Below are 12392 nucleotides of genomic sequence, written 5' to 3' on the forward strand. Positions count from 1 at the left end.
ATGGTGATAGGCTTGGGTCTATTTTCAGTCTTTGGCAGGTAGCAAGCCAGTTTTTCCAGCACCATTTATTAAAGAGACTGTTGTTCTCGAATTGGGGGATTTCTTGATGGAAGGCAGGAGCTGTGCAACGCGGAGAGCGTCCCTACAGTAACTGAAAAGAATGGCTTGAGTAGTGTGGGTGGGAGAGTCTAGTTATTACGTGGAAACAGGAGTGGCACTGCCACTCTCATGGCAGTGCCACTGGATGGTGTATATGGTCATCCCCAGCATCTGTGCAAGACTGGCTTCAGGATCCCCATGAATATCAAACCTGCAGAGGCAGGTGCTCAAGGCCCATGTATTTTTTTTTTGTTTTTTTTTTGTTTGTTTGTTTGTTTTGTTTGTTTTTCTCCGGTACCGGGAACTGAACTCACGACCTTGCGCTTGCCAGGCAGGCGCTTTTGCCGCTGAGCTAAATCCCCAGCCCCTAGGCCCATGTATAAAATAGCATCCTTTTCATATAACTACGCACACCCTGCTGTGTACTTTAAACCATCGCGAGATTTACATGCAATACCCAAGGCGATATTAACTGCTGCTACATTACAGTATTTTAAAACACGGTATTCTTTTTGTTGTTGCATTGTTGGTTTTCCTTGATTTTTTACTTTAAAATTTTTGTTTTTTTTTTTTAGTTTTAGTTTTTCTCCAGTACCGGGAACTGAACTCACCACCTTGTGCTTGCCAGGCAGGCGCTTTTGCCGCTGAGCTAAATCCCCAGCCCCTATTTTAAAATTTTTGATACTTCCTGGTTGAATCCAGGGATGAGGCAACCATACCCTTGAAGTGCCGATTTAATGTAATTATCTGGAAATTCAGAACATAGGCTGAACTGGGTTCTTCTTTGACAAAAGAGAGGGAGAAGCTTATCTGGTCTTGGATTGTTTTGATTGCCTGAGTTCCAGGGTAGTTGGCAGTGAACTTGGTCACATCTTATATAAACCAAAGAGCAGATTTTGCTTCCTGCTTCTGCATCTCTGTGATTACCCTTGGACTAGCCTCTTGTAAATGTGCTATTTCTTCTCTTCCATCTCACTGTCTCACTTCTCCAGTATTCTCCTTTTGCCTGTACTGTCCAGTCTGTTTAAAGAGCCCATTTCTTTCAACCTCAGGACTGTGGCACATGCTATTCTCTTTACCTGAGCTGCCTTTCTGCAATTCTCCTCCTTCCCACCTTGGCCTGGCTGGCATCCTTGAAGGCATAACTTTACAGTTCCCCTCAGGCAAGACTTCTAGGAACATCCTGGCCAGCACAATCCCCTTTACTTGAAGAGATTGGGCACATTCAGGGTGGTATGGCCGTAAACAATCCCCCTTATTTGAGACTCCTTCCACAGCATACATTTCCTCCGGAGCCAGTACTGCAACTGTAATTAAATAACCACCAGCTGTACTCAGCATGATATTGATGTTTTTGGAAGATCTTTATTAGGTACTAATAAAAATTAGTAAATTACATGTTTTCATTTATATCTTTCATCACCAAAAATTAACGTTTAGTGATTTTAGCGATTGCAGTACTTGGTACAGTAGCATAGAGCATTCCCTGCCTATTCTGGAAAATATTATAAAATTTGCTCAAGGGTTTGTCCTTGAGAGCAATTTCGAAGTGCATCGAGTTCTGGAATCTCTTTCCTGTCACGCTGCATCACGTCCCATGGACACACAGCATATTAATTGTGCACATGGTAGAAACTTAAAGAAAAGCATTTCAAAGGGTTTACATGCGCCAAACATAAAATAGCGAGCAATCCTGATCTTGTTCACTTGTAGTTTATAAATGTGCACACACACATTCCCCCAATCAGAGAGTATCTGGTGTTCTCTAGATGGAGCAATCAGAGGAGAACCATAGGCAGCTGAACCCACAGACACATAGGACAAGAGGGAAAATTTTAAATGAATAGCCTAGGACCGGCAGTTGGTAAATCAGTTCTTTTAAAGAATTAGTCATAAAAAAATCCATTTAAACATTTGATTTTGAAACATAATTATCCATCTGTTTTCTAATCTCAAGATGTAGAACCAGATTCTCTGTTTGAGTTTGGGGTCCACTGATGAAATCCTCTGTTATCCTTCTCATTATCTACAACAAAATGTTACAGTTTCCAGATTTATTCTTTGGTAAGGAAAAGGATCTACAACACATCAAGGAGGTAATCTGAGAACAGAGTGCTTTATATTTCATGTTTTTCTGCCAGTCTTTTAAAGTTACCTGGCCCATACTGTGCTTAATGGGCTCTAGAGTAGCTTGTCTTTTTTTTTTTTTTTGGTTTTTCTCCTGTACCGGGAACCGAACTCACGACCTTGCGCTTGCCAGGCAGGCGCTTTGCCGCTGAGCTAAATCCCCAGTCCCTAGAATAGCTTGTCTTAACTAACAGATAACTGCCATAGAAAAACTCTGTTTACACTGAAATTCCATAGATTTGTGTAATATGCCTCTGAGGTATTTAATTACAATAAATTATACAAATTCCATCCGCGGGTTTGAGAACAAACACAACTGAGTCTTGGAAAGCGGATGATGGGAACAGAGAGCTGAAGATCCTGGCAGGGTGATGAGTAGGCAGTGAGTGTCAGCCCGGAGGTTTACAGGGTGCATAGAGCTTGTCCTTTCATCCTGCAAACTGGTAAGTAGCAGTTAGAACAAACAAAATCTCCTAGGCCTAAAGGTATTTGATGTTTTACTGTCAGTCTTCCTTGCCAGGTGGAAAGTCCCAGAGAGCCCAGAAGAGTTCCCACCACCCCAGATTCTCATTCATAACCTGCGGAATGAATGGACGCTCTCTGCAACGCAGAGCTCACTTTCCCTTCAGTGATGGGGAACCTTTCAGAGATCCAGTGTCCAAATTGCAACCTCAAACCTCCTTATTTTATCACAAGGTGCCAACACTGCTCCTACGTGCTCTGATGCTTGGTGCTGGGGAAACGCTGGGACCACTTGGCTTGCATGCTGACAGAGAGGGCTCTGCGTGTCCGGGGTGCCCCTCCTGCCATAGGTTTGCCACTGCTAATCTAGTTCATGAATTTGCCATAATTTCCTGCAAAACAAATTAAAAATAAATTGTACCAAGATTTGAAGCCAGGGGCTCTGTGGAAGCTGCATTCTTGACCGTTTTTTTTTTTAAAAAAAAAATATTGAAACAGGCTCTCACTAAACTGCTGAGCAGCCCATCCTGAGTTCAAATGTGCAGTCCTCCTGCTTCAGCCTGCCAGAATTCTGGGATTATGTTGCCTTGGTCTGACTAACACATTTTCAGAAACCTACTTTGGTGGTGTATGGGTGGGAAGATGTGGGACCTTTCTTCATAATCGTAAGTGTTATAGTTAGATTTCCTTCAAGAAAATGAAGGTTAATAAGAAAAAAGCATAACAAATGTACTGAATAGAAGATTTGCATGGCTCAAAAGACTTAAAACACGAAAACCCAGAGATCCAGGAAAAACGTTCTCTCTTGTGTTTAGATTTGATGAAGAATAAACACTTGTGTAGAACTGTAACTGGACAAAAGGCTCTGATCTAATGGTAGGAGGTTGAGAGGAGAAATCCAGGAAGGCTGTGTGCTTGGAATCTCCTTGGCATTTCTGTGTCACATTCCTTTCTCCTTGGCATAGGGCCGGGCCGCTTCTGGAATGAGCGATTTATGATCCACTATCAGACAAGGTAGGTCAGAGAATTTCCTCATGGCCACCTCCTCCACAGAGAGACAGGAAAGAGTCAGGGTAATGTTTCTAAGTTTTATGACTCATGCAGAAGAAGAATTTTTGCTTCTGTAAGTTGCTTTAGGGGAAAGATGGCTGGGAGGCAGAAGAGGAGATCGGAGAGAGACTTGGCTTCGGAAGCTCTCCTGTGTCCCGGAGGGTGAAGCACTCAGCTTACTTCGGGGTGTCTTTTTCTGAGCCCCAGCAAGTTTCACTAGTTTACTGATAAAACCAAGAACCACAGGAGCAGCTGAGGTACCCTGAAATTAACCACTTCACAGTTTACCCTGAGCGTCAGTTGAGCACTGTTGGTTTATGGACTGACTATCGTGAATGATGCTTGGGCAGGTGTTGTTTCAGTGAGTCAATTCTTTCATTGAATAAATTGGATAAAATTGTCATTTTTATATTTCTTGTTATATAATCTCATACAAGTTAACAAAAAAAAAGCAATTTTTGGCCATCCTATATTTAAATAATTCGACTGGTAAGTAGTTAATGCAAGGTATTTTAACTTTCCTTTCTTCTCCTAGTAGACATTAAGAGATAAGAATGATCTGCCAAGAAAAAGATTTTCATTTTTGAAGCAATGTCAAATAATCCCTACCATTAACAACTACCTTATAGATAAATAGGAAAACTGGCATGAGAGATTCAGTCCTACCAGAGAGATTAAAAGGGAAGCTCTGAAGCTCTACATTGGCTAGCAGCAATAAAAAGAAACTTCTTTAACCTGCCTGAGAGTACTGCCTGGAGATGGCTTGAGAGGGGCACCCATCTCTGGAACACAGGGAGGAGAGAACTCACCAACCTAGAACTCTGTCCCTCCTCCCATCTGTCCCTTTGTCAAGGCCACAAGCTAATTTCTCTTAGGAAATAATAATAATCATACCAAGCCAATCGCTTTCTGAAATAAAAGCATCATACCACAGTGCTATATACACACCCATGTTTATAGCAGCACAGTTTATACTAGCTGAATCTTGGAAACAACCCAAACACCCATCAACTGATGAATGAATAAAGAAGATGTGGGGATTTTTATATAGTGGAGTACTACTCTGCCATAAAGAAGGATAACCTAGGTAAATGAATGCACTTTGAGCCCATACTCTTCAGCGAAATCAATTAGACACATGTTTGAATGTCACATTGTTTCTCTGGTGTGAGAAATCAACAGGGTAAATAAGGACCAAAATGTATAATAGGTGTTGTGATATGGGAAGAAAATGTTCAAATGGAAAGAGGAGCAAGGAAGGGGGCAGGGGGAAAAGAAGGAAGGGAAAAGGGGAAAACGTGAATAAAAGGAAAAATGGAAACAAAGCTGTTGTAAATAAGGAAGGCAAGAGGGGCCGAAGGCAGGGGAGGGGAATGGTGGAAGAAGAAGAATCAAGATGCATCATGCCCAGGTACAAATTCCCTACTGATGAATGTGATCATGTGTATGTATAAAATGCACCAATAAAATGAATTTTGAAAAATATAGAAAATCGCTCTCTGTGCCAGGGGTGAGCAGTTTCTCCTGATTCGCACTAATGATTAAAGTGTGGGTGGATGCAGAGGAAGAGGCTGCTATGCAGACGCAGCGAGCGCAGACTGGAGGCTTCAAAAGCTGACAAAGCATCCCGAGGCTGGGGCTGAGCTGGATCTCCAGGGCTTTACCAGGTCATATTTACCGTGGCTCCTTCTCTGTGGTCTGAGGGTTAGGGTTACTTCTGTGAAGTAACAACTGCATCCCCAGAAGCCCAAGGGAAAGGTCAGGTAGGTGGGGGTGGAGGTTGAGCGGAGAAGCAGATGGGAGTGGCCTGAAGTCCTACTGACTGCAAGGGAAGAATTTATGCTGGAAAGAAAATGGCCCAAATTACCTGCGCAATTTCAGAACGAACACCAGCGGTGACGGCAACATCCGGTTGTGTAGCTGAGACCAGGGACTTAGTATTCTGTGATGCTGATTTCTGTTCCAGATTATCGATGGCGGGCTTCCATTTGCATTCCAAAGGTTTCCTAGGTGTACCGGGGAGATGGATTAAAAGACTCTCCACTTACCTACTGTTTCCGACTTCCTTTCTCATTACATGTCCCGCAGTGACCTGCAAAGTTTTGTGGGTGAATAAAGGGGGTAATTTAGCTCTTAGGGAGAATGAGCATTTTTAGTTGCTCATTTAACATGGTGAGTTGTCTGTGGTTATGAGCTGTTCCTTTCAAATATCTTCCAGGATAACGAGGAGTCTTCAAGACTACAAGCAGCATAAAGTGGGCAATATGAAGAATCTTCTTTTGCTCAGATGGGTCACGGTTTCCTGTAGAGGTAAGGCTGGCTGGGCAGCAATAGTTCATTGTTTTGAGTCCACAGGTATTGGCCTAACACCAACCTTTGAGTAGATTTATCTATCAAAGTTCTTCAAATGAAAGCTTAGTATGTTGGTAAATTGCCAGAGAATCCAGACAAATTTACTTTACCTTTTAAGAGTAATCCAATTTTTATGAAACACCTAGGGGAAAATTTCAAGGAACCACAAACCTCAGGTTTATTAATATTTCACTTCCAGAAAACTCTGCCTCCCCTCCTGATTAACTAATGGCCGTGTGGCCAGTGGGAAGGCCCTGAAGAAATAGCATCTTTGTGATTAATAGTCCAGCAAATTATGTATGCATTCTAAAGATGCTACCTTATCATAAGGTTGGTAAGGAGCCCCTCTTCCCCCTAACGTATCTTCTTCAAGTGTGAAATTCGTTTATCTTGGCCCCAGGTTTCCAGAATTCTTCAGAACTGTCATCTGTGCTCCCTCTGCTTTTATTTCCTCCTCTTGAAGACTACTTTTCCAAACAGATCTGTTGTTATGCATATCTTAGTGCAAATTTAAATCAGTGGTACCTGGGACTAGAGGTCAGGGAGCCAGGATAGTGTGGGAAAGTGTTTTATGCTTTAATTGTGGAAAGAGACATTATTTTTAATGTGATTATTTGGGTAGGTAATATATCCATATGGTTCAAAAACCTTTCTTATTTGTTTCTTATCCTTTGAAGATTTTCATTAAAGAAAAATGAATAAAAATAAATATAAATTATGTTCTCTTTCTGAAAAGGTAGCATATTATACTTTTATATATATATACTTATATAGATACATATATATATATTGTTCACATTTTTCTATCTTCATTTTATGCATCTTGAAGATCTTCATCAATACACTGAAAGCATACTCATTCTCTTTTATTTTCACATCCACATTGATTTCCATTCTATGACTATATGGATGTACCTAAATTATTTGCTTAACTTGCTATTTAGGGAAATTCAAGTTAGTTGTTTTAATCTTATGCTGTTAAAAACAAGGATAAAATGAAGAATGCTTTCATAAATCATTTTGAACATGTGCAAATGCATCTGTAGGGAGTTTTCCCAGAAATGGAACCAATGAGCTTAAGGGCAAATGCATTTGCAGTTTGAATAGATATTACCAAATCCTTCTCCACTGGACTGGTCCCCATTTACTCTCCCACTGGGAATGTATGGGACTGCCCATTTCCCCACAGCCTCAACAGCAAAGCCTATTATAATGAAAAGGTTTAATCCTCATTAAACAAATTTCCAGGATTAGAGGGCTTTTGAGAAAGAAATTTGTTTTATATCTAAAAACCTCCTCAGTCTTCTGAAACCACTTCCCTTGGGCAGAAACAACAGAAGCAACATTTGCTATGTTCTAGGCACGATGCCAAGGATGAGGGGTTCAAAGGTAAATGTGTTAAGTTTTACTCTCTCTTTTCCTCCCTCCTTTCAAAGTATTCAGGGAGTACTGATTTTATGTTTCCAAGTAGAAAGCGTAGGAGGACTATCTCCTCTCCCTCCTATGCATCTTTCTAAGGTATGAATCAACCCTTGATAATCCTGCTTATTCCTTCAAGGCTCCTCTTGGCTTATGGAACAGTATCTAAATTCCTTAGTCCAACACTGAAGTCCTCATGCATCTCATGATAACCTGCTTTTGGAGTTGTCTCTCTTAAAGACTAGCTCTGATGGTTTGAGTGTTTTCCTTGTGTCATCAGTTATTTCCTATTTCTTCTCTACTTGGGGAATTCTTTCTTGTTTTCTAAATTTCACTTTATGCACCATTTTCTGATATTTTTCCAGATTTCTGTCCCCAACTATGCCATGCCAATTAAAAGTACTACTCACACCTTCCTTGGGTACCTGTAACGTTCCTCCCTGTGTTTGTTTTCTCCATTCAGCCATGAGTTTATTGAAGGGAAGGTTATTTCTTACTCATCTGCAGATATACATTGCTCAGAGCCATGCCTGGTCAGGGCTATTCCATAACTTTGTTTACTTATAATAATAACTAGTTTACTTATAATAATAACTAGTTGATTAAAGTTCTGGGTCAGTTCCAGGATCGTATTCTGAAGAGAAATTACACTAGTCTTCTGCTTCATGCGAATGGAAATAAATAACCTGAAATTCACTGAGTCTTCTATCTGGTCTGTTTTGTCACAAGCATAGACTCGATTTCTGATAACTGAGGTTACCCAAGGTCAGGAGAAAACCACAGACACTAAGGCACATTTTCATACAGTACAGACTGGTTAACCAGCCAGCTCACTCTCCTTCTTTGTGCATTTGGCTGGCCAGCTTCTCCAAACTGCCCTTGAAGTTAGAAGAGACTATGGACTAAGTTTAAGGCAATGGGTGATGGAGGGAAGCAATGAATGCCCATTCCAGGCCTAATGGCTTAAAATATCCTACAAAATGTTCCACACTCACTCTCTTGGTTCCTTGACTAGACACAAGAAGGTCTTCTTAGAAAACTCTGAGGTCCTATAAATACTGGCGTTAAGTATCACAGCTACCACTACTACTATTTTGTGAGAAGGCCCTCACCAACTATCCACTTAGACTGTCAAGTGATGAAGAAGGAAACCATTTATCATGTTCAGCCTCTAAAATAATAAAGTCATATGTTGCAGCAGTTAGATTATTCTGAAAACAAACAATTGCAAATGTACAATTCATATGCATGTTATTTAATCTAACCACCATGTGGGTCCCTCAAGAGAAGAGAAAGAGTGACATATACATATACAGATAGAACCAAGTTAGAGTGAAGACACCACCTGTCCCCCTTCAAGGGTCGCCCTAGAAGGGAAGCTGCTGGTCCTTCCTGACATACACCTGTGTAGCCAGCACATGCATATTCAAGATGCCTGTGTGCATGGGATTGCATCATCTTTATAAATGCTTATTCTCCCCACCAGTCACTGCTGCTTTTTACATGCCAACCTCCCAGCACTTGTCTCCCATAGATACCTTTGCATCACTTCTGTTTAGACCAATCTTCATTCACAGGAAGAAACCCCATTTTCTGCTCCCATTGCTACATGTACCCCATTTTGCAAAGGGTTTGCCCAAGTATTCTTCTGCATAGCATTTATGTGCTTTTCCTTAGTGAAGTTTATCAGCATAAATTGACCTTGAAATTATTTCTAGAATCTGTGTTCTTTTCTACTAAGCACCATAGTCACTTGTTCTTTTTTTTTTTCTGTACACATTTAAAACCATGGAACCTTATCAAGGTGAAGTCTGAGGTAGGTGAGATAGTTCTTACCCTTTTCCATTTGGGTTATTTGAACTTGAAAATCATGGCAGAATGACATGGATGAGGCACAGTGTTTCTTTACTGCCTTGACTTGGAAGTGACACACATCCCTTTTGCTCATGATCCAGTGTTCATGGCTGGGGACCTGGCAGGAACCCAGCTGTTTAGAAGAGGTCTTGTTTACCCTTGAGTACTAGCTCGGCTGGCCATACCACATATCTTAGAGGAAAAGCTGAAGTCCTTGCTCTGAACCGCCATGCCTTCCAAGATCACCCTCTCTTACATCCTCTCCTTGCCCCATTACCTGTGAACTTGCAAACTATAAGCCCACCATTCTCCCTCTCCTTCCCACTTCTCCAGCCTAACTGCCTGGTTCACTTTGTCTGGCAGGTGCACTTCTGCACAGGCTTCCCACCTGCTGTTCACTCTTCTGCAATACTCTTCCCTCAGACATGTGCGCATGAATCCCTCAGCTGCCCCCTGACTTTCATCAGACTGTAGTTCAACATCCACCCTGCAACACTCATGCTGCAGACCCACTTCCCGCTGGTGATGTGCCCCTTATATCAGCCAGCACTGGTATTAATTAATACATATATTTTTCTTATCTTGTCTGTTGATTATTTCTTCCACAGAAGTATAGATTCTTTGGGGACCAGCTATTTTTATTCTAAGATTTAGAAAGAGCCTGGTTCAAGATTAGCACATAAATTTTTGTTTGTTGCATGAACAAATCACTCCACAGTAGACCATCTTATGATTCTCCATTATCTTTACCCTCACTCTAGATGGTACAATTCTTGACCTCTAGCTTTAGTACTTGCTACTTGCCTGCCAGACATGCATAAATACCCTTCGTGGCTGTGCAAAAGCACTATAAGAAAGTCAGTTTTTCACACATACCTTGTAAATGATGAAGATGTTTTATATAGATGATGTCATATTTAACTACTGCTACTTATCTATCTCTGTTGAAATGTAAAGTCTTCCAGCCAGCTTTTTTCCATCATCTATTTAACCCAAATCTATTTAAATATTTTTCTAGTTTGTTTCTATGAAAAATAGAGTCCATTTTCTTTCTCTCTCTTGATCTCTCTTTGGGTCTCTTTGAGTCTGTCTGTCTGTCTCTGTTTCTCTGTGTCTGTCTATCTCTCTCTCAACAATTGCCTAAATGTCCAAAGAATAAAACATATTGTACAAAGAGTCTTTTGTAGCTCTATATTACATTACACAACTCCTTTTCTCTTCCATACGGGTGCAATTCCACATTCCCAAAAGTATTTTTAATCATTTCTGCTGCTTGTTATTGGCCAAAAAAAGCATATGTGTGGACAGAGCCATTTGGAGTTGGGAAGTGAAATCATGATCTAGGTTCTTCCACAAAAAGAATTATTCTGCCGGGAGCTGCCCTCATTTAGTGAGGGCTGGTTAGCACCTACCACTGGTTTCCTAGCAACACAATGCTTTCCTGCTGCTAGGACAGAGGGTCATTTTTGCATCTTCTCTTCATTTTCTCTTGGACTCTGTGAGGAGAAATTACTCTGGAAAATTCCCAGAACTGATATTTTGAAAAAGGTGTGTTTGAGGTGGGGATGGGGAAGCCAGGAAGATGTGTGTTTAGGCAGAGAGGAGAGGGGGAAAGGAGAGGAGGGGAAAGGTAAAGGAATTAGAGGAAGACATCTTAATGGGAAAGTCGGGGAGACCAGAGGATTCTTGGGAGTGGTTTCCTCATTGCACCTCACATAATGGTTATTCTAATAGGGGCCAAGACAAATGAGGTTCATTTGCCAATTGGCAGCTTATTTTGTTAGATGTATACATTGGATAAATAAGTACTGAAGATATGTATATTCCGTTCTCTTATGAGCTGAGACTACAGACTTTCCCTAAATTCCTTAGGCCCTTTACAATAGAACTATGCTTAAATTTTGCTTCCTGGCTCCTTCTCTGACATTCACCTATTGGGGATGTGATGTTACTAATTATTTAACCCCATGAAATCTCAGTCTCTAAAGAGAGATAGTAGTAATCACATATACAGACATAGTTCATCCCCTAATGGGCATCTCTGCTCCTTCCTTTCTTAACAGTATTCTGATTTTTTTGATGTAGTGTGGCCACCTTTAAAAGAAGAAGAAGAAGAAGAAGAAGAAGAAAAAAACCCTTGTATTTCCAAAGTCTCTTTCCGCAGTGTTTATAAAATGGTCCAATTAGATGTGAGCGCAAGTCTGCTTGGTGGAACTTGCAGGGAAAAGTGTTTTGCTGGTGAAAAAGAACTCATACGGCTGCCATGAGTCTCTAATCCGTTTTCAGCCGTCTTCATGGCTGAAATTCCGACAAAATGGACAGAGGTGCGGCGGTGATCTAGCATTCTGGAGAGGGAGAGCCGTCCCCTGACGCTGGTGGAAGAACGCAGCAAACCCGAGATTCATGAGGCCCTTTCGTGACTCCACCCACTTTCTATCTCTTGGTGATTTGAACACAACAAAACTCAACCCTTCACTCTGAGGCAACTGTTTGCTAAAAAACAAAACCCACAAGAACAACAACCAACCACAACAGTGACAGTTCCTTTAAACAGATAGAGATTTTTTTTTGCTGCACAAATAGCATCCTCATTTCATAAAGCTTGATTTGCTTACATTAAAGATTATTTAAAATGTCCACATCCATATGTAGTTATTTAAAAATAATCTTGTTTTAATGAAATCCCTGTTTAAGAAATAATAAGTCAGTCAGGCTGGTGGTGCACTGTAATCCCAGCACTCAGGAGGCTGAGGCAGGAGGATTGCTGTGAGTTTGAGGCCAGCCTAGGCTACAGAGCGAGTTCAAGGCCAGCCTGAAGCACATGGTGAAACTCTGTCTCAAAAGGTAAAAATAAATGAATAAAATAAAAAAGAAAGAAAGAAAGAAATAATAAGCCAGCAATTTTAATCTTGCAACCAACAGAAATAGGTTCTTTAAAAAATGTGAACATTTCACTACTCGTGTACTCATACTGTCTTATTTAATGCTGTCTGAGTGTTGGATTTAATTGAGCATCTCTGTGATGCTTG

General features: G+C 40.9%; 1 protein-coding gene across 1 annotated transcript in view; it reads left to right on the forward strand.

Annotated features, from left to right (window-relative positions):
• The window catches only part of LOC106149769, a 14995-nt gene extending 3305 nt beyond the window's left edge, over nucleotides 1-11690 (forward strand). The window contains exons 3-5 of the mRNA XM_013519764.1: nucleotides 5301-5405; nucleotides 5957-6048; nucleotides 11449-11690. Coding sequence (XP_013375218.1) covers nucleotides 5301-5405; nucleotides 5957-6048; nucleotides 11449-11630 — 379 coding nt within the window. The 3' untranslated portion in view covers nucleotides 11631-11690. The remainder of the gene's footprint in view (nucleotides 1-5300; nucleotides 5406-5956; nucleotides 6049-11448) is intronic.
• Nucleotides 11691-12392: the final 702 nt, after the last annotated feature.

The sequence above is a fragment of the Chinchilla lanigera genome, unplaced genomic scaffold, assembly GCF_000276665.1.
Source record: "Chinchilla lanigera isolate Chin_1 unplaced genomic scaffold, ChiLan1.0 scaffold00052, whole genome shotgun sequence".
Taxonomy (NCBI): Eukaryota; Metazoa; Chordata; class Mammalia; order Rodentia; family Chinchillidae; genus Chinchilla; species Chinchilla lanigera.